This window comes from Mangifera indica, chromosome 12 (genome assembly GCF_011075055.1).
Source record: "Mangifera indica cultivar Alphonso chromosome 12, CATAS_Mindica_2.1, whole genome shotgun sequence".
In the NCBI taxonomy this organism is placed as follows: domain Eukaryota; kingdom Viridiplantae; phylum Streptophyta; class Magnoliopsida; order Sapindales; family Anacardiaceae; genus Mangifera; species Mangifera indica.
This window is the reverse complement of record NC_058148.1, coordinates 9,876,406-9,897,390: the sequence shown is the minus strand read 5'-3', so window position 1 is coordinate 9,897,390 and position 20,985 is coordinate 9,876,406. Positions and strand designations below refer to the sequence as shown.

General features: G+C 30.9%; 2 protein-coding genes across 4 annotated transcripts; one reads left to right on the top strand and one right to left on the bottom strand.

The window, feature by feature from the left end:
* Nucleotides 1–6,441: 6,441 nt before the first annotated feature.
* Nucleotides 6,442–11,913, bottom strand: LOC123192164 (putative ABC1 protein At2g40090). Its single transcript, XM_044604612.1, has 12 exons — nucleotides 11,646–11,913; nucleotides 11,131–11,285; nucleotides 10,833–10,958; nucleotides 10,528–10,623; nucleotides 10,285–10,385; nucleotides 10,030–10,066; nucleotides 8,823–9,041; nucleotides 8,311–8,422; nucleotides 7,780–7,871; nucleotides 7,498–7,677; nucleotides 7,162–7,275; nucleotides 6,442–6,993 (listed from the first exon to the last, which is right to left on the bottom strand). Exons 1-12 carry the CDS (start codon nucleotides 11,827–11,829, stop codon nucleotides 6,793–6,795), a joined length of 1,617 nt encoding a protein of 538 aa, XP_044460547.1. The 5' UTR covers nucleotides 11,830–11,913; the 3' UTR covers nucleotides 6,442–6,792.
* Nucleotides 11,914–18,264: 6,351 nt separating this feature from the next.
* LOC123192847 lies at nucleotides 18,265–20,671 on the top strand. 3 transcript variants are annotated; one of them, XM_044605509.1, is made up of 4 exons: nucleotides 18,265–18,852; nucleotides 18,933–19,207; nucleotides 20,084–20,270; nucleotides 20,429–20,671. In XM_044605509.1, exons 1-3 carry the CDS (start codon nucleotides 18,558–18,560, stop codon nucleotides 20,195–20,197), a joined length of 684 nt encoding a protein of 227 aa, XP_044461444.1. In that variant the 5' UTR covers nucleotides 18,265–18,557; the 3' UTR covers nucleotides 20,198–20,270; nucleotides 20,429–20,671. The 3 variants fall into 3 exon arrangements, with proteins under 3 accessions (XP_044461444.1, XP_044461446.1, XP_044461445.1); XM_044605510.1 differs by having other exon boundaries at nucleotides 18,266–18,852; nucleotides 20,132–20,270; XM_044605511.1 differs by lacking the exons at nucleotides 20,084–20,270; nucleotides 20,429–20,671 and adding an exon at nucleotides 19,608–19,774.
* The last annotated feature ends 314 nt before the right edge of the window (nucleotides 20,672–20,985 follow it).

Here is a 20,985-nt window from a genome sequence, read left to right as displayed (position 1 = left end):
TAAGCTTATTTACGGGTTGTTTCCATGATACCTTGACAAGGGCCAGCTAGGAATTTCGATCAAGGCCATGTTATCTTAACTTTGCCATCGAAATTTTTTGTTGTCATTTTAAGTATTGGGACAATTTTTTGCAATGCTAAATGTCTATGGAGATGTCTAATAGTATTTCAGCTTGCACATATTAAATTAGCAGTTGAGCATGCATACCTTTTTCATAAGCCATGACCAGCAAATTTGGGGGTTGTTGTAATTTTAATCTAGGTTGTCCATAGAGAGGTCTATCTGTACATTACATATTTTGAATCGGGTCGGATTAGGTTAGTTATGATTTCTTAAACGGTGAAAATAAAACTGATTGTTTTATTAAAATTTGAACAGAAACCTATCCGAAAAAGGTAAGTTTAGAGTAAAAAATTAAAACTGAAAGTTGGGTGTTCAACAATTCCAAATTAAGTTGGGCATTTAGCTTACCCCAAACAACATTTACAATTTCACTTACCAAACAACTCCGAACTCATCAAATTTAATATGAAAACCAAAAACCTAACTTTTTGGAAAAAAAAAAAAAACACAGATGAAATTTGTAAAATTTAATATAACAAAAATAAAAACATCAAGAAACATTCCAATATACTAATGCTTATGTGCTTATAGCAATTAGTTATCTCAATTTCTTATTTACATATTGTTTCCATGATACCTCAACAAGGGCAAGCTAGGAATTTTAGACAAGGCTGCGCAGTCCTGACTTTGTGAATAAAATTTGTTATTGTCATTTTAAGTGTTACGTCATTTTTTTGTGATGTTTGTTGGTATATTTACAGAAATGTCTAGTACAATTTGAACTTGTATACAGTAAACAAAAATTACAATATTGGTACAATACACGTAGTCATTTTATCATTAATAATTTTTTTAATTTGATTGAACTACTTTTACATTATTGATTTTTGCTTTTTTTTTTTTTAAGTAATGACGGTTGTGACTGTGTTTTTTTAATTAAAGTATTAATTTATTTTAAATTATCAGACTAATAAAAAAAAGTTAAATTCATTTAAACTATGATCCATTTCATATAAAATCAGGGAAAGAAATATAATTGACAATATATTAAAATAAAATGAAACAAAATCATATGAAAAATTAAAAGACAGATTAAGTGGTATGACCTAAACGAGGGTTGAGAGATCGCCAGAGTTAAGAGCTGAATGGTTATTTGAATAATTAAACAAAATTAAGGTAGTATATATATATGAAAATTTTAGAATAAAAAAAAAAAAACCAAAACAAAAATAGAAAAGTCGAGTAGTCATTAGAGCCTGGCATGGTTTGCAATTTTTAAGAGGTCTATTTGTACATTACTAATCTTAAATCGAGTCAAATTGTGTTGGTTCTTATTTCTTAAAGGGCGACTGAAATCATAACTGAATGTTTCCATAAAAATTTGAATTGAAATCTACCCAAAATAGATTAGTTCTGGATAAGAATCAACGCTTAATATAAACCATATTTAATAAATTTTGAGAGTCAAATTATTGCTTAGTTTTAGTGAATATTTTTTTGCATTTTCATCTAAAATAAAACTATTTATAAAAATAATATGCATAATTTTACGCATAAACAATGATATGTCATCATGTGAATTAAGTATTGTTATATCTTTAATTTAAAGTTATTCAATCATATGATAAAATATTATTATTTATATATAAAGTTGTATATATTATTTATATATATAACATTATTTTTTTATCTATTATAACATGTTATTAACAGATATCATTAAGAAAAAAATGATAGGTAGAAAATACTTTTTTAAAACTTAAAAATATGATAAAGTGAGAAAATGGGTATTTAGCTATTCACTAACCATTACATATCCTGCCTATTATAATCTTATTAAGCAAAACTCATCGACTTATAAAGAGAGCCGTGGTCACTAAACCCCATAAAACACCTACACTTTTATGTTGACATTAAAGCATATTCAATGTCCTAATTCCACGGGCAGTGAGTAACTGGGTGAGTATCTTCAACCAGTTCAAACTCACTAATATGGATTCAAGCTAAGCTCGAACCAACTTATGCTCGAATTCATCAAGCAACCATCTGCATACGTAAGTCATGGATATTAATACGAAGATTAGCCCATCTTTCCTTCTTCAATTTTGTTCAGCTCTTGTTTCTGATTACAACAGTTAATGTGTTTGGCTGTGATAAGTCTCTGAGTTGTCACACTCTTCAATTGCAGCTTTCAATCCAATTTATATCAGCAATTCAGACAATGATACATTGCCAAAAAACATGGAAAAATTACACAAACCAACTACCCAATTCATGCCCAACCCCTTACTTCGGGAGCAGGAGATTTTAAAATTTTGTGTATTTTTCTAAGAATTTCTCGAGAAACAATTTGTTTCTTTCAGTTTATTACTCAGTACTATTTTTGGATGGCATTTAACAACATAAACCAAGCACCCAGTTACGTAGGAAAGTAGTGTCGAGGAATTGATCATTTTCTAATTTTAGTCAAATTTGTGTGGACTGTAGTCTCTCATTTGTCTTTATTTTCTAGTAAAGAAATGATGATTCCACAAGTAAGTTTCCACAGAGAATTTTGCAAAAGTCATTATATTCCATTGGGACTGTGGAAAGTTGCAGTCAGCATCTTCCACAAAGCTTTATGGAAAGTTGCCGAAAGTTTTGAAAAGTTCAGAGCTTGACGTAGTAAATGTTGACACTGTTTCTTGAATGTCATCACTTGTCATTTTTTCATTAGAATTGTGATGGATATTTTTTATAAATATATTCGTCCTTGTCTTTCTCTTGTAAATATCATTACAATCAAATTATACCTATTTATCTTAGGTACATAAATATTTTCATAGTTATATAAATAATTATATTATTAAATAATTTTAAATTAAAAATAAAATAATATCTAATAATTTGATAACATGTATAAGTGTTTATATATTTATGTATTCAAAATAAATACATATAGTATTACTCGAATCTTTATGTTACTCTGCATGGGGACGTGTGGCCTTGAAATCCTCCACACTATTTAGTTGTTGCTTTGAAATCCTCCAAGGCGGCAAGATCCGTCTCGTTTTCAGCCTGTTGTTTAGTTGTTGAACTTGTAACATGCATCAGAGTGATGCAAAGAAGAAAGAATTGAAAGTAAGCTGAATTGTAGACCTTTTTACTCATGTCTAAAGCTGGGAAGGCAAGTTCTGGGGCTTGCCTTAATGTTTCTTTAAAGGGCCCACTCCTACCTTCTTCCTCTCAGATTTCCACTACTGTCGTGTCTTCTGGAGTAGTAGAAATTTTGGTTTCTTGACACAGTTAATTTTCATCGCCAACCAACTTTGAAAATATGAAGTTGAAAGGCCCACTTCAACTATTCTTCTCTAGAGTGACAGGAACTTCACCTCTGAGAATTTCTATGGTGCATTCACAGTAACTGTCTCATTTTCTTGGATTCAATTTATTTCTTTTAAATAGTTTCTTTCATGATTACCTATGTTTAGCTGCTCTGTTTCTTCTCCTGTTCTTGAATTTCTTCTCCGGCTCTGTTTGTTTGTTTACCTTTCCTTTTAAGTTCATAAATTACTTGTTGAATGATTCACATAAAAAACTACAATTATGTTATCAAAATTAATGTTAAGTTGAAACTCAAATGAATTGTGTATAAAATAATTGTGATTTTGTGTACCAATTTTTATTAATCTCACAAATTCGAAATCGCTTTTGATCATATTTTCACTTGTTTCGTTGCTTTTGTGTAAATGAAGGTTATGCAAAAGTTTCAAACAATTGAAGCTTTGTTTAGAAATAGAGTTTTATACCTTAATTCATATTTCAAAATTACTAAAATTCTTTTTGCTATACAGTAGAAATTGATCAATTTGTAATTTTAGTCAAATTTAAGTGGGCTCTATTATCTCTTCGTCATGATTTTCTAGTAAAGAAATGATGATTCTTCGAGTAAATTTCCACAAAGAATTTTGGAAGGTTGCAACTTATTGCTTATCCCAATTAGTTCTTTCAATTTCTTATTTACAGGTTGTTTACATGATACCTCGACAAGGGCCAGCTAGGAATTTCGATCAAGGCCATGTTATCTTAACTTTGCCATCGAGATTTTTTGCTATATGTCTATGGAGATGTCTAATATTATTTCAGCTCGCACATATTAAACTAAAACTATAATGCTCCTATAAAACATGTCGAACCATTTTATCTTCAATATATATATTTTTTTAGTTTGAATGAAATATGCTCTCACATTATTTATTTATTTTTTTTAAATGGTGATAGTTATGACTGTATTATTTTATCAACGTATTGATATTTTAAATTGTCAGAATGTAAAAAATATTAAATTCATTTAATTTAGGATCCATATTTTAATATTTTTATGAATTCAAGAAAATATATATATATATAGTTGACAAAATATTAAAATGAAACAAAATTATTTGACAACTAAGAGAGACAAAATATTAGGTAGTCCTTGGAACCGTTATGGTTTTGGAAAACAAATCAAATTTGTTTTCTTTTTTTAAATTAGTAGGTGAGCATGCATACCTTTTTCATAAGCCATGACCAGCAAATTTGGGGGTTGTTGTAATTTTCCATAGAGAGGTCTATATGTACATTACATATTTTGAATCGGGTCGAATTAGGTTAGTTATGATAAATTTAGATTCAAGTATCCAAGATCTTCCTAAATTTATCATTCAACAATTTTGAGGGGGATCCATTAAATAAGTTTTCTGAGATTTGAAAATATTGAAGTTGAGGAAGTGTAAGCCCTAACTTTGTTGGAATACTTCCATAAAGTTTATTCTCAGACACACAAAAAATTTCCAGGAAGGAAAGATTTTACAAGGAAGGCGGGACTGTACCGAAGAGGTTGTTTCCGCTGAGTCCAAGCTTTGTTGACAGTGAAAATTAACCGTATATATCAAGAAACCAAAATTTCTACTCCAGAGGACACGGCAGTAGTGGAAATCTGAGAGGAAGAAGTTAGGAGTAGCCCACTTCAATTGTTCTGTGGTGGATTCACGCTTGCTGTCTCTTTTTCATGGATTCAATTTATTTCTTTTAAATAGTTTCTTTCAGGATTATAGTGTAAAAGCCTTTGTTTCATCTTTTTTTCCCGATTCAATAGCTACTTTTTAAAATCCTGTTCTGTTTCTTTGTTTACTGTTCCTTTTTAAGTTCATAAATTACTTGTTGAAGGATTCACATAAAAATCTTCAAACAAAGTAAGCTTTGCTCAGAAATATTGTTTATACCTAAATTCAGAAATACAGTAGAAATTGATCGTTTTCTAATTTTAGTCAAATTTGAGTGGACTCTAGTCTCTCATTCATCTTGATTTTCTACTAAAGAAATGATGATTCCACCAGTAAATTTCCACAAAGAATTTTGCGTAAGTCATTATATTCCACTGGGACTTGGGAGTGTGGAAAGTTGCAGTCAGCGTCTTCCACTAAGCATTATGGAAAGTTGCAGTCACCGTCTTCCACTAAGCATTATGGATAGATGCGAGCTGACTAGAAGTTGTGAAAATGATAGAGCTTGACATAATGAAATTAGTTTTATATATGCGGATTCAATATTCTTATTCCAGAGGCTGTCTAAACAGGAGATGAGGATGAAGTTTTATATCCATCCCTCCTATTCCAACCATGTAAATCTGCTCTGCTGCCTTTAATGCTCCCCAGCCGATGGATGGACGAGTCATTTGAGCATTGGTGATGAGCATGAGCACAAAGAAGCCAACGAATGATGGCATACAGTGATAGTAAATGCTTCAATCAAAATATCACCGTTCAACTATTGTCGCAAACAATAAACAATAGGAGTAGGGTTAGATCTTAATTAAGTCAACTTGATTTGATTTAAATCAAATTTAAATTAGAATTTCACTTTAATAGTGTAGCTTGAATTTGTTTTAAATGCTCGTCATTATTCATACCATTGACAACTCTTTAATGCATTTTCAACTTGTTTGAATTCAAGTTACTCAATATAAATTCAAATCAAATTCCAGTATGTTTATGTTTGAATTATCCAAACCTAGATAGGAGAGATAAGACCATCACTCTTCAACCTTAGAAAATTTATATAAATGAGTTTTTTTAATATCATAAAGAGAAAATTAATAATTTTTAAATTTATCAAGATGTTTAGGCGATATTAAACTCATTATTAAATAGCTCAATCATCCCCCATAATTGTAATCATGTACATTAATCGAAAGATCAGCCCATCCTTCTTCAATTTTGTCTAGCTCTTGTTTCTGAGTACAACTGTTAACGTGTTCGGCTGTGATAACTCTCTGAGTGTCACCCTCTTCAATTACAGCTTTCAATCAAATTTATATCAGCAATTCAGAAAATGATGCAGTGCAAATAACATGGAAAATTTACACAAACCAACTACATACTACAGTCAAAACTAGGAGATTTCAAAATTCTGTGTATTTTTCTAAGAATCTCTCAAGAAACAATTCATTTCTTTCAGTTTATTATTCAGTAGTATTTTTTAATGACGTCTAACAACATAAACCAAACCCCCAGTTGCTTGGTAAGGTAGTATGTGTCTATCAAAAAATCATTTTATGAATTATCAATGTTCTTAAAAATAAAATAATAAATGTTATCAATCCGGGCTCCAAACCTGCATGTTGATGCAGAGATCTCAACCGCAGAGGCAATGAATCTGAGAATTAGTATTGGAATGGTATTTGAAACTGAATATGTGTAGTTATTAACTTCACAAAGAAAGAGCTTTCCGGAACTGTAAAAGCCACATGAATATCTGTAAAATCAAAAGTCGAGCTTCCAAGTAGATCTCCTCCAACCAGATACTCAAATAATTTAACAAGGATTTACTCTGTGACATCTTTGCCTCGATGACTGCCTTTGATGAAACTTCTCCTATGATCATGAACATATCAAGAGAAGATCCCTGCATCTGTCAAAACAACATTTCAACCACACGTGTGGTTGAATTTATTTAGGTGCGAAACTACTTAACCAGCACTAACTATAATATAATACAGCAAAAGCTCAATGCCAAAGATCAAGTCAAGAAAATCAACACTAAATAAAAGGCACAAGGAGGTGGAGCAATATGCAATACCAGAGAATTGTTAACTGCTCGTAAACAGTCATTTGTCTTTAGCATTAACAGAATTACACGCGGCAGTCTACTTAGAAGCTCTGAGATTTGAGGAAAATACTGAGATGCATACATCTGCAAGGAATTGTCAAGCGAGTGTGAGAGACCATTTTCAAAAATCATCATGTCCACCCACAGCAATTCTTATGACAGTAATTTTAACAGAAACCTAAGGAGGTACGGGTTAGACAAGTTCACCCTTTCAGAAAAGATATATCCACAATGTCAGCATAGACCATGAGGCTCAAAGAAACATAGAAAATTTTGACAAAGCAATATTCTTCAACAGAATATCACCTGTAATTCAGTACGATCGCCATCAGTGCCTTTTATGACCAAATGGTCAACAGCAGGATCAATGACCCTATTCCAGGGCCTCATGGTTAGAATCCCTGCAAATAGTGCATAAAGATCATCACCAGCACCCAACTTGACACTATTTTCCTTTATTGCTTTAGCATCAGCAAATATCAATCCCTGTAAAGAATGTGAACAAGGAAAGAAGTAACAGTAAGTTGGTCATAATAGAAAACCTAGGGGCATAAAATAATGGGAAAAACTCAGGAAAAACAATGGCACCTTCCAAAGAGAAGCATAGTTAAATCTAGTAGAGAAGTCGAGTTCCTTGTAGAGACCATGATCCAGAAGTACCAATTGTGCTTCTTTCTTGCCTGCATTCAAGAAGGGAAAATAAGAATTATTATACATATAACAATGTATTAGATTAGAGAGTAAGACCTTACTACTTCACTGTGTAATCATACAATTCTGACGTTTATGATTAAGTCCCCTAAGGGTCAAAACTTAATATCTCTTTATTGATAATTATCTGAGCAGCTTTAATTATTTTCAGTAGTATTTATGTATTGAAATCTTGCAGTAGATGGCATTCATAAAACAAACATCAAAGTAGTTTTCCAGTTGACATTTTTAGAATCCACAAAAACACATGTATGTTCATATAGAAATCTACAATATGCTCAAAAAATGATAGACAGAAGAAGATTCAGCAGTAGCTGTACTGGAACACAACCAAATAGAGTATTAGATCAGTTGCAGAAGTTATTAAAAAGTTGCTCATATAACAATCTTAACAGTGAAAATCATCACCTGCTATACTCTTTCTGCCAGATGGCAATGGGCGAACAAGTAAATTGGCAGCATGCGGGTCGCAATGCACAAAACCATGCTTAAATATCATCTCAGCAAAAGCCTGATTAACCTGCATGGGATAAGATTAAAACCATCAAAATCATTTTCCCTCTTTTTGACCTCAAAAAGGATTATTATCTTCACACAAAAGATAAACAGTTCCTTTTCCACTTACAAATAAGTTTGTCTTCATAGGTAAGCCATTAGTTTATAAGTAATGTACAATTTTATAGAAAGCAAGAAATCAATTAGAATATCAGAGTATACTAGCAAATTAATAAAGGACAAGAAAATAAAAATAGGAATTAAAAAAAAAGCACTAAATTAAAATTGACAAGACTCACTCACAATCAATGGGATCTCTTGTAATGCAAAAATAGTCATCCTAAATGTAAAGCATGCCAGTTTTTAACCAATGATAGTCTAAGCAAACAGAAAATGTATATGTATAATTAAAGCTATGAACTTACTAATCTAGCAACTTCATTGGGTTGAATACCAAGTTTTTTAATGGTCTTCACATCATTCACTTGTGCACCATCCATAAATTCCATGGTCAACAACTTTGAAGTACTTAAATTCCAGTGCACCCTTGGTGTATATATATAATTTGCAATATGAGGAGATAGCTTCCGAAAATTCTCCATAACTTTTTCACTATTCTTGGCTTCAAGCAAAAAATCTAGCTCCTGACAACCAAAAGTAAAACACAAACAGATGTAACAATGCTTTGTATGACAAAACATTTAATAAAATTAAGAGAACTTTATAAGAATACAAGAGAAAATCCACCACCATTACAGGTTCCTCATTGCACGTAAGGCAATGAATCAGAAAACACATAAGAAAAAATAAGAGTTAAATATTTTGTATGGTTTATAAATTGAGTTAAAATACAGAATATCTAGTTACCATTGACAACAACTACATGGAAATATATATAAATCTTCATACAAGCCCCCCTACGCTAACATGCTGTTTTTTCGAGTGGTAGCATCAGGACTGCTTCATGGAACAAACATCTCTCATTATCTTTTAGAAAAATTTGACAATACATGTACAGAAAAGTTACATGTGAAATAATTATATCATTTTACTGTCATAAAGTAATATAGCGTCAAATAGAACATAAAAACCCACTATCTTTCTTTTCCACAAAGTTTCTAAACATCCACATACTTCAAATCAAACATTAGTTGAAGAAAAACTCAGCAACTCAACATATGAAGCAAGCAGTATAGACCCTCAAGGTTGCTATCTGTGTCCATGACTGTAAACATGGTTTAAATTCCCAAATTAGGAACTAGTTTGAAGATGTTGGAGCAGAAGTTTAAAACTTATAACAACCCTCAACTACAAAATTCATGGCATGATTTTAAATAACTGAAAATAGAAACCTAGAGGAATTTCATTTTTAACAAGTCTAAAGAAGTTCAATTACGTAGCAACAGAATTTGCAATAAGCAATTATATTTTGGTTGGCTGCCTAGATCCCATGTTACAGAATTATAAAAACATTCAAACAGTAGAAAACATCATAAGCATTATATCACAAAGAAAAGTATTCCGTTTATAATTTCAAGATATTATCATAGTAGATTTCACAATTAACATATGACATGCATGAAACATGAGGAAAATATCTAAAATGAATGAGCACTTATTAAAGTAGTTTACCTTGGGCAAACTTTCACGCATTTCATCAAGCAACCATCTGCATGCATGAGTTGAGAAAATATCAACTAACACTAGAAGTTGAAGAAAATGTAAAAACCATTTTAATAGATGCATACAGAGAGACCCATCCAGGCATAAACAAAATATGAAGGTGCATCCACATATTTTAGTTATTTATCATGCAAATAAATGCTTTACCAATACATGGAAGATGGAGGGATAATGAACAAGCACATGAACCATACAAAAACATACCTATAGTCAAAAGAAGGAAAAAACTTATGAAGGGTATTCACAATCAGCTCCACAGTGGCATGATCTGCAGCAGCAGTATCGGTCATATGAGTGTGCTGAACCTGAATATAGAAGAAATAATTTTGACATAGAGAGCAATTAAGAAACATTCTAATAATATATGCATGCACAATTTGCGTGGAAACTTGGACTCTGCTTAGCATACTAAATGAAAATCGGGGCAAAAGTAACAGTGAATAAAACCTTAACAGCAACTTTTTGGCCATCATGCATACGAGCAACATGAACTTGTGCAAGGGAAGCACTTGCTATAGGAACAGGATCAAATTCTTCAAAAACCTGCACATAAAATAGACTAAAACATCAGCAAGCTCGGATGTCTCCATTGGAAACAACACTATGACCATGAAAACTCAACATGAGAATTTGTGCATATATCTCAAAAGCACCATTATCACTTGTTAATAACTCCTTGACCAGTTTGTATGCAAATGAAAGATGAAGAAGTTGCCAAGAAGGTGAGTAGAAATAAAATAAATAGTACATACTTTATCAGGTGTTTCTCCAAGCTCTTTCTTGAAAACTTCACACACTTGATCATATGACGAGACTGGACATTTATTCAACATAGATTCCCTCATTATCTGGACATACTCTTGAGGTACCAAGTATTCCTGTTAGGTTTGCAAAAAAATTGTCAATGTATACTTGAAATGGAAGAAGATTACTCAGATAATGACATTACTAATCAAATCCACAGAAACTGATTCTAAACTTAACATAAGAAGCAGAGTTCAAGTTCAATTTTTAGTCACAAACACATCAGCAAGCAGATTGAGAGCATACCAACTGCCCAATGTGTTGACCAAGCTTGATATATATTCCTCCGTTTCTGAAACATAATTCTTGAAGCTTACGTGCGGACCTGAGGTGAACTTCATGCTTGACCTTTGCTCTTTCGCTACTTCCTTCCGGAAGTCCAACCAGAGAATATTCATAATCTAGTAAAAAATTCATGTAAAAACAAATTATAACTTGAAATTTCAGCGGGATAGAGGAAGGCAAACACAAGAAGACATTACTTTCGCTTTCCCTACGGGTGAATTTTACAATGTACTACAAACATTCAACATCTTACAGTAGGCAAAAACAAATTACAGCAAGAAAAGTTTCAGAATTTAGTCATTAATTTCATTTAAAAAGAATTATACTGAATTTTAAGCAGTCCAAAAGCAGAGAACAAATTAAATTGATTAAGTTATTAAACTCTTTATAGACGTCAAGGACTGCAATTTAAATTCACAGCAAATCAATAATTATATTCCAATTACGTAGAAGTTTAAATTCTAATGACAAGGTACCGAAAGCGATGGAGGCAGCGGTGACGAAGTCTCTGACGAGGCGGAGAGGAACAGCTGTACAGAGCTTGATTGCCGTCGCGGGATCATCTGAGGTGGATATAACTGCAGCGGAAGCGCCGCCGCATAAAGCCGTGGCTGCTACAGCGAGCTTGGTTCGTATGCGCCACAGAGATCGCGTGACCATGTTTAACCGAGTAACAGAACAGCGAACAAAAGCGACGCCAGTAAAGTAGCGTTATGGACAAATTGCAGTAGATTGCGATGTCCGAGTTTCTTACCGTGTTTTCGGGTAATGATATTTATTTGAGCTGGACTGGGCCTGCCCGCCTAAGTTAAGATGATTGTTTTAGTAGATTTGGGCCTTCCTTGGTCTTAATGTGAAGTCACGTTCCTCATATGTCTAGGCTTGAAAGTTAAAACGAAGAATGAGCATACCAGCCCTAAATTGAAACCATGATCTTGTCTATATCATCAAATTATTTTAAATAATTTAGATTATATATTTAATAATAAATTATATAAATTCATTTTTAAATAATTAATCAATTTGATTATAGGTTTAAATCGATCATATCATTAATCAAATAATTTGATTATCAAATGAATCATATAAAAATATATTGGATCTATAAATATAAAAATAAAAATTCATATTATATAAAATTAATTAATTTATATTAAAGTTTAATTTATCATATTTATATTATTTTTATTTGATATAGAAATTTTTAATTTATAATACTTTTTTCTTAAAAACAATCATTATTTTAATTTATAAGAATCAAAATTCATATTATATAACATCATTAATTTATTTTAAAATTTAATTAATTTTTTATTTTTATTATTTTTATTTAATATGGGATTGTTTTAGTCTGTTACACGAAGCCCCTCTCTACCGGTGGATGTGTGATTTAATTCTAAATAAAATTGTCCTGACTAAGAAATATCTCTATGGAAGATTGTTTTCAAATTGTCGTCAATAAAATACGAAAAACCTTTTAGTGAATAATTAATAAAAAATCGTATAATCAGATAGAGAAAGATCTAAGTCTAACGTCCAACGTCACAGCACATGTCACATCGCTCATGACATAATATCTCATGCCACCCACACTTGTTTGTATAGTAAGCGAACTCAGTCTTCTTCATTCTTTGTTTTTTTTTACATTTTGTTTTTGCTTTTTATATTTGCATGAACATAATTTAGATTCTCGTGCGGGACATGTAATGGTAATGCTTCTGAGAATATGTTAACCAATCATATTATCTACCACATAACGCATATAGGATTTTTTTAAAAACACTAGGAGAACTTTTTAATATGACTGTGAATGTTAACAACACAATTATCCACTATTACATTAATAGTCTGTCTTGTAGGCCTCCCACTACGAGCTTATTATACCAAAAGTGAGAGAAACCTATCCCTCTCTCTTTCCTTTTCCGCCCCCATGTCCCTCCCTTGTGGCAACATGGCGCATAAAATAAAGATATGATAAACTTATTCAAATTATTCTGATATAGTATAATAAACTCATAGATTTGATCTTATTTCACTGTCAAGAAACAAAAGAAGACTTTTTTTTAGAAACCTACTTTCATGATTATATTATTAATTAGGCCAAACGACTATTTCCCACCCAAGTTATGTTTTTTCTGTAAATTTTCCCCCATTAATTTTAAAAAGTCTATTTACTTACCCATGTGCTGTTAAAAAAAACGTCAGATTGATAGATTCAAAGATAAAATCTTCATTTTATCTGTAATATTAAAAATAAACTTAAATTTAATTTCTTTTTTACCCCAAAACTCTAACAACTAACAATTTTTCCTCAACTTAAGTTTTCAAAAACAACATTTCCCCCCTAGGGTTTCCAAACTTTCGGATTGAATTTTTCGGCAAACACCGACGATCTCCAGGTGACGTCTCCTCTTTCCGATCGTGCGGCGTCTTCCCCTATTAGGCATCGTCGTCAACGAAGACGACAAGTCTTCTTCGTCAAGACAAATCGTCTTTGTCGACAACGATATCATACAGCATTAGAAGTGTATGACTAAATGAAGGGGTCATCGGAGAGGGAGAGTAAGTGTTTGGAGATCATCAGTTGTCATCAAAAAAATTGAATCTGAAGGTTTGAAAACTCTAGGGGGGAAAATATAGTTTTTGAAAACTTGGGTTGGGGGAAACTTTAGTTTTTAAAGTTTAGGAGGATAAAAAGAGATAAATTTTTTAAGGGTTAGGGTTTTATTAATTTTAACTGTTCATAGGTGGGTATTTAATATTATCAAAGTTAATAGGAGAAAACTTGAGAATACAACATACCTTGGGTGGGAAATAGTCCTTTGGCCTATTAATTATCATATATACAATAAGATGTATTTTATGAATGACTTTATTTTAGATAAAAGGTGTTAAGAAGAATAGATGAAATTTATGCCAGAATCTTTTCATCTGTCATCAAATAATTATTTTGGGTAATATATCTAGTATAGTGATAAATTCAACTCATGTTGACCTTTTTCCTTTCCATTATATAGATCTTTCATATTCATAAGATAAAGAGGGAGAGTTACATTCGAAAAATAAATTTGAGTATTTCTAATCTAAATATATCCTCAAAACTTATTTTTATTATAATTGAACTAAAATAGAATAATTATGTTAATAGTATAGTCCTAATTTGGTAAAAAACAATAATTTTTCCTTATAGACCCGAGGGAGAATAGGAAAAAAAATCGTGTAAATGATTGAGAGATGTATTACCTTGTACACTACTTGTCATTGTCTCTATCATTTTATGAAATTCTTACTATCTCTAAGTAAGAGATTTATTTATAATCTTGAACATTAATGGATATGAGATGTGTCTAGTATTTATTAGGTATCGTACATGCAAATTTGGATAAGAAAGAATTTAACTGTATAATAATTATATCCTAGTTTTTGAAATGCGAGTAAAACTTTGAAAATTTGTTGTCTTTCCATGCGTATATGCACATGAAGATTTAAGGCATGTAACAAGACATTGTAATGATGACATTCATATATTGTATTTAATACATCTTATGTTAGTGTCTTTTTCTAATTTCAATTATTTATGATATCAAAGAGTCTTCATGATCACGCATGTGTGCATTACTAGATTGATGACACATGTTGTAACAGCATGACAAACAACAGGGATTACTTCCCATTGGACTTGGGTTTGCTTATAAGTAATGACATTTATTTTTTCATTTTAGGTTTTTTCGAAACCCTTTTTTTCTATTATTATTATCCTATAAAATTTTTAATATAACCTATTTGTTGTGTCAATCTATACGACCATAATCATTGTTTTTTTGCAAAAATAAGGTTCCTCGTGAATTATTTCATTCACTTAACTAGGGGTGAGAGTTCCAAGAGCTCACACTCTAATATTTTGACCGATAAATCTTGTTATGGTGTACAACATCACTTTGCCCTTCACGGTTAATTGTGACATCGATGCATACTGACGTCGAGTAAATGGGATCTTCTACATGGGAGTGGCCTTGGCTTGGCATGTCTAGGGTTGGTATTGACAAGTCATCATTTTAATCCACGAATTTGGTGACCAAGGTTATCTTAATGGTCAATTCGGGCATTAACATCCAAGGTCATCAAACTTTTTATTTTGTTTTTTATTTTTAATCAAAGTTTAATCAATTCACTTAATTTTATGATATATTTTGATGTAACTTAAATATAAATATGAGGCATTGCTATTATCCCTTTAAACTTTTTATTTCAAGAAAATTATATTTCATAAATTTTCAAAGAGAAACTTATTGTAAGATTGTATAAGGGATATCAGCATCAAAATATATCATCTTTAAAGGGTTTATATGCATTTAGTGTCTATATGTATTTACGACAAATAAACTTTCGCATATTTGACTTCACGTATTAATGAAATCAAACTAAGTCATATAAATTTCAAAATGTGCGCACACGTGCACATATTTATGTATAAATACGGATTTTTTACTACTAAATAATAAAAATATTTTCCATAAATCATTCTCAATGAGTCTGGTAGTGTTGGACTTAAACTAAGTTGGTTTGAGTTTGAAAGTCAGTTCAATTTGATTTATTTTAATTTAAATTTGTTTAATTTGAATTTAAACTAAGTTCAAATTAAGAGGTTAGATTTATTTTAAAACTGAGTTAAACCCGAGTTAAAAAGAGTTTGATTTGGTTTAGCTTGCAAGTTGGATAGATATTTTGATTTGGTTCAAGTTTGATTTGTGGTTTGATTTAAATTATATTAAATAATCATTAAATGATGTCATTTTATCAATAAATCATAAATCTGAATTATAAATTCAAATCAAATTTAAACTACTTTTAATATTGGCTCAATAAATTCAAATTAAACTATTTTTTATTTGAATTAAACTTAAACTAAGGAATATTCAAATTCAATTCAATTTATATCCACACCGGAGTCTGGATTGAAAAATTTATATAAAAAGCAGTAAGCCGAATTTTATGAGAGTGACAGAAACAGTTTTTCCGGCCAAAGGCGGCTTCCAGAAAACGTATGTCCAATTGGCCATCATGTTTATATTTGGTCTAGAAGAAAAACGTCTCCTATTGATTAATATACAAATACTATTCTTCCTATTGATTTGGTTTGACTCTAAAAAGGCTGCTTAGATACTCCACCAACTTATAAAAACACCATCACATTATCAATATTCATCTTGTGCTCCTTTTCACCATTTCGTATAAAATATAATTTCCAATTGTTATTTAAAATTTGTTTTTATATTAAAAACTATAGAAAAATTAATTTACATTAGTCTTTCGGATCAAATATAAACTCTAAAAATAAAATTCTTAGGGCATTTAGGTGAAAGAATATTTGATTATCCTACTTATTTCTGTTTTATTATTGGGATTACTTTATTTTTTTATCTACGTATTTTATTACTAAGATCGATATATTGATAATCTGATTATCGTATTTACTTTATGTATCAAAAAATTATCGATATAATTTCTATTTTATTACAATTTTATTCTTATTTATTATTTTTTATAACAAAAATATTCTTATTTTTAATTAAAATAACAAGTAAAATGAAAATAATTTTAGAAAAAAAATTGATAATAAGATAGTAACTTGAAAAAAAGATAATTTAATTAATTAATTTTATAATTCGGCAATATGAAAATAAATCATAATATATTATTAGGATTGAAAATAAAAATACACAAAAAAAATATTTAATATAAGGAATGTTAATTTAACTAAACACAACAAATAATACTAATTTATACATAATAACCTTTCAATAAAATTAAGTAACTAACACAATAATTATTTATATATATCAAATTTGATCAAATATAATAATAATAATTTATATTTAATAATATTTATAAATAATATTTTTATATGATAATTTTTTATTTTTGATAATAAAAAAATTAATTTAACCAAACACACCCTATAAGTATTTTCACAAGAATAATATATGAAATGGGTTGCTTTCAGTTAATAAATGGAATTGAATCATAGTGAAGAATATAAATTTCATCATAGACTTTTTCTTCTCTGTTGAACCTTACCTTACGTTACCATACCACATTTGAGGTCAACAAATACCTAAAGCAAACTGGTGGCTGTAAATATGAACATAAGGTGCATACATATTTGATATGTTAGAGTTTTGACTTTAAAAGTAGCTTAAAGATTTCTTCAACTCTAATTCAATTATTTACATCACAGATTCGTTTTCAGTCAATATTTTTAATTTTAAGAAATTTCCTTGAAAAGTTAAAACTAATAGGAAGTTTAAAACTAAAGAATATTAAAATAAAAAATTAGGGTTTTAAAAATTGTATGGATTGACTTGATTAACATAAAAATTTAATTTTTTTTGTTTAAAAATTCATTATAAAAACTTAAACTTAAAACTTTATTCATCACATTTAAGTGTGTGTATATATATATAAAATTCATTTTAATGTTAAATAAATCATATTATATATTTAATAATAAAATATATAAAATTATTTTAAATATTATTTTTGAACAATTAACTGATTTAATCACCGATCAACTAATATGATCATCAATTAAACCAAACTACTCTTTTCCCTGGGTTGATATCTGATCTGGTTTTAAAAACATGGTAAAAAACTATAATAATTAATATGGTAAAACCAAATTTTGAATGCTGAATGATAGAGATTCCAATTTTTAAAATTATACATAGATTACCAAAATTAAAGATCTAGAGATTCTTAAGGACAAAATTTTTCATGTGGTCACATGATGCCAACGGTTGGTTCCACCATACCCGCCCGATTGGTATTTAATAAATTAAAAGTAATTAGCAGGTTAATAACACGGATCAAATTATTTCTGTGTCATCACTCCCTGTAAATTATATTATCTCCAGCAGCAACCAGCTGAGACTTGCGGTGGATGACAAAAATGGTAGGTATTGACAATTTTCTAAAGACCACTTTTAATCATTTGATTATCAAACTAATTGTGATTAACTATTCTAATTACACAAGGATTTTATTGTAATTACACTGGGATTTCTATAAATATGTGTACATATTTTTTCTATGCATGACTTCTTCCTGCAGTCATATAATATTACAAAGACTTGTCTAATTGACCAATTTGCTTCGGCGTGTGAAAAGTTCCACGTCTTTGTCTTCTCTACCAAGATACAAAGTCCGGCCAAATCCTCGCGCCTTTGCCTGCACCTTCCCTTATTTTACTGTTTGTATTTATTTATTTCTTTTTCACTCTATTCTCTCCTTTTTTAAGTCCTCCTTCATTGGCTTCCGCCACTTTCCCACATAGACCTCATCGATTCTTTCTTCTTCTTTTTCTTTTTCTATCTCTGTACATAAAAATTATGGGGAATTTCTACAAGTTAGTCATCTCTAAAGAAGAGAAATCACGAAGAGTTTTGCGAGGTGTTAAGACTGTGTTCTTCCTGATCACCCTGTTGATTTCTTTGTTGCTTTTTTCTGCGCCGGTTTTGCTTGTTATTGCTGATACTCTTCTTCCTTCTGCGCTTCTCTCAGCTTCTCTTTCTCCTTCTTCTTTATCCCTCGAAACCCTCTCCACCCACTTCACTAACTACGACTTTCGTTACTCTCTCATCGACATACCTCTTATCTCCATCATCCGATCCGCCGCCATCATCTGTAAGTAATTAAAGCAATAATTTTTCTTCCTGATTCTGAGAAATTTCATCATTACTTATCTTTTATTCTTTGTTTTACAGGTGTTTATGCATTGTGTGACGGGCCACGGCTTTCAAGAGGGCCGTATCTGGGGATTACAACTGTGTGTTCAGTGTTATCTCTAATTTTTGTTTCATTAAAGGCTTCCTTTGTGTTCAGTGTTTCAAACATGGATCGAGGAGGGTATGTGAGAGCCATGGAAATGGCTTTATTCATCTCTTCACTGGTTTTAGCCATTGGACATATCGTGGTGGCTTACAGAACAAGTTGCAGAGAAAGAAGAAAACTCCTGGTTTACAAAATTGACATTGAAGCTGTAAGTCCTCTCCGCAAATAACTTTTTTCTAAATAAATATGCTATAGTGGATACTGCACCATTGTTTCATAGGATGATCTCGTCCGTTAATTGTCACATCTCAGAGCCGTATGCTTCTGAAATGCTTAGGAAATTTCATTTGTCTATCAATAACCACCTAACATACGACTTGGTCCACCTTCTTTTTCCTCATTTTCATCGTTTCAAATCACATTTAAATCGTATGATTTTCTTCAAGAAATAATTAATGGGATTCTAGATTTATGTAGAAAACTCCAGCTTGTGGGTCTTGAAACATGTAAAACACTTTTGCCATGCGAACAAAAAATATGCATATCATGGTTCTATAGTTGCTGACTCAGTCTCCATTCAAAATGATACATAGAATCTTTATGTGCAGAAAATCAGAGAGGAGATATGGGCAAGTAGGATTTTATAATACTGGACCAGTTTGGCACTTATCTGCCATTTGCAACTCTGCCTGCCATTTGTAAAATCTTACTAATCAAATTCTCCCATCTGGGATTGTTCTCCATATCGCAAATGCTAATAAAAACAATTCTTCAACATCGAAGAATGAATTTTTTTTTATGACAGGGAACCCTAATCAAGCCAGAGACCGTTGAGTCTAGAACCTAAGCTCTCCACTTGGGGATTCCAAGTGCTTAACCACTTCTGGTTACCTCCTAGGGGCCTTGGAACTTATCTGTACCTGAATATATGCTTCTAGGACAATCCCTCTAGGAACCTTAACAAATAAGTCAACAGATTCAGGGAAACTGAGTTTATCCACAGCTAGACAGCTACCCATACTTTTAAATCTTACTCAATTGAATTCAAACTCTGATTATATTTAATAATATTTTATTGTGAAAGAAGAAATCAAATGATCAAATCATAATAACATGTGCGGCATGTGCTCAGGTTTCAGCTGCAAAGAATGGTTTTCCAAGGTATCAGAAGATTCTCAAGGAAGAAAGAGTTAATTAATCATTCAGCACATAAATACAAGCAACATAATTATATATTTTTTTGGCGCATCATAGTAAGAGTCAAATTTCAGGTAATCTTCTCAATCCTTTTGATTTCGTTTTTAAGAAAAAATTTCACCATCACCCTTGTGCCCACCATAAAAAGCTAAGCACCAGAATGACCTGAAATTGTGTAATCACTCTGTGTCAAGTACTAACTAAAGCCCTGCTGATTGTTTCACTGATACAGATTCATCTGAAGATTCAATCAAGAACAAGTTCGCAGGCGGCTAAATATAAGTAAACAACTGAAAACCAATTATATGCAACAAGAAATTACATTATGTGGAAGTGGTGGGTCAAGTTTTATTAGCTATAGATATTGCAGGGGATGCATAAATATTCATCTCTGTAATTTAACATGTACAGATTGTAATCACATAGTGAAAGGTTATCAAGTTTTAAAAGAAGTGGCCGAAGGCCTTTTTGATGAGTTCTAGTTCAATCTTTGATACCCAATTCACCATAACAATTTATCGGCAAATTTGTATGCTATTTTTATTTTATAAGCACCTGGACAATGTCATTTCCTAGATATAATGAATAAGAAAAAACTCGTCATTCAAATAAACAAATTGTATCAAACTGAGATGATAACTTGTAATTAAGTAATGTAATTATTTTTGTTTCTTTTTACTTCAAACTCATCCAGTTAAGATATTACCAAACTACCAAATAGTATTACAAACTGTAAAACCTTTTGGCATTTTAATTTGTTTTGCTTTTCGGTATCTCTCGGTTTTTAAA

Bases quoted from the DNA above. Each gene is read 5' to 3' on its own strand.
- LOC123192164 (XM_044604612.1), bottom strand. From the start codon at position 11,829: ATGGTCACGCGATCTCTGTGGCGCATACGAACCAAGCTCGCTGTAGCA. The intron at 11,286-11,645 runs GTACCTTGTCAT...ATTTTTTACTAG, and splicing joins CGCTGCCTCCATCGCTTTCG to ATTATGAATATTCTCTGGTT. The intron at 7,678-7,779 runs GTGCCATTGTTT...CATTCTTTACAG, and splicing joins ACTATGCTTCTCTTTGGAAG to GGATTGATATTTGCTGATGC.
- LOC123192847 (XM_044605509.1), top strand. From the start codon at position 18,558: ATGGGGAATTTCTACAAGTTAGTCATCTCTAAAGAAGAGAAATCACGA. The intron at 18,853-18,932 runs GTAAGTAATTAA...TTTGTTTTACAG, and splicing joins CCGATCCGCCGCCATCATCT to GTGTTTATGCATTGTGTGAC. The intron at 19,208-20,083 runs GTAAGTCCTCTC...TTATTGTGAAAG, and splicing joins ACAAAATTGACATTGAAGCT to AAGAAATCAAATGATCAAAT.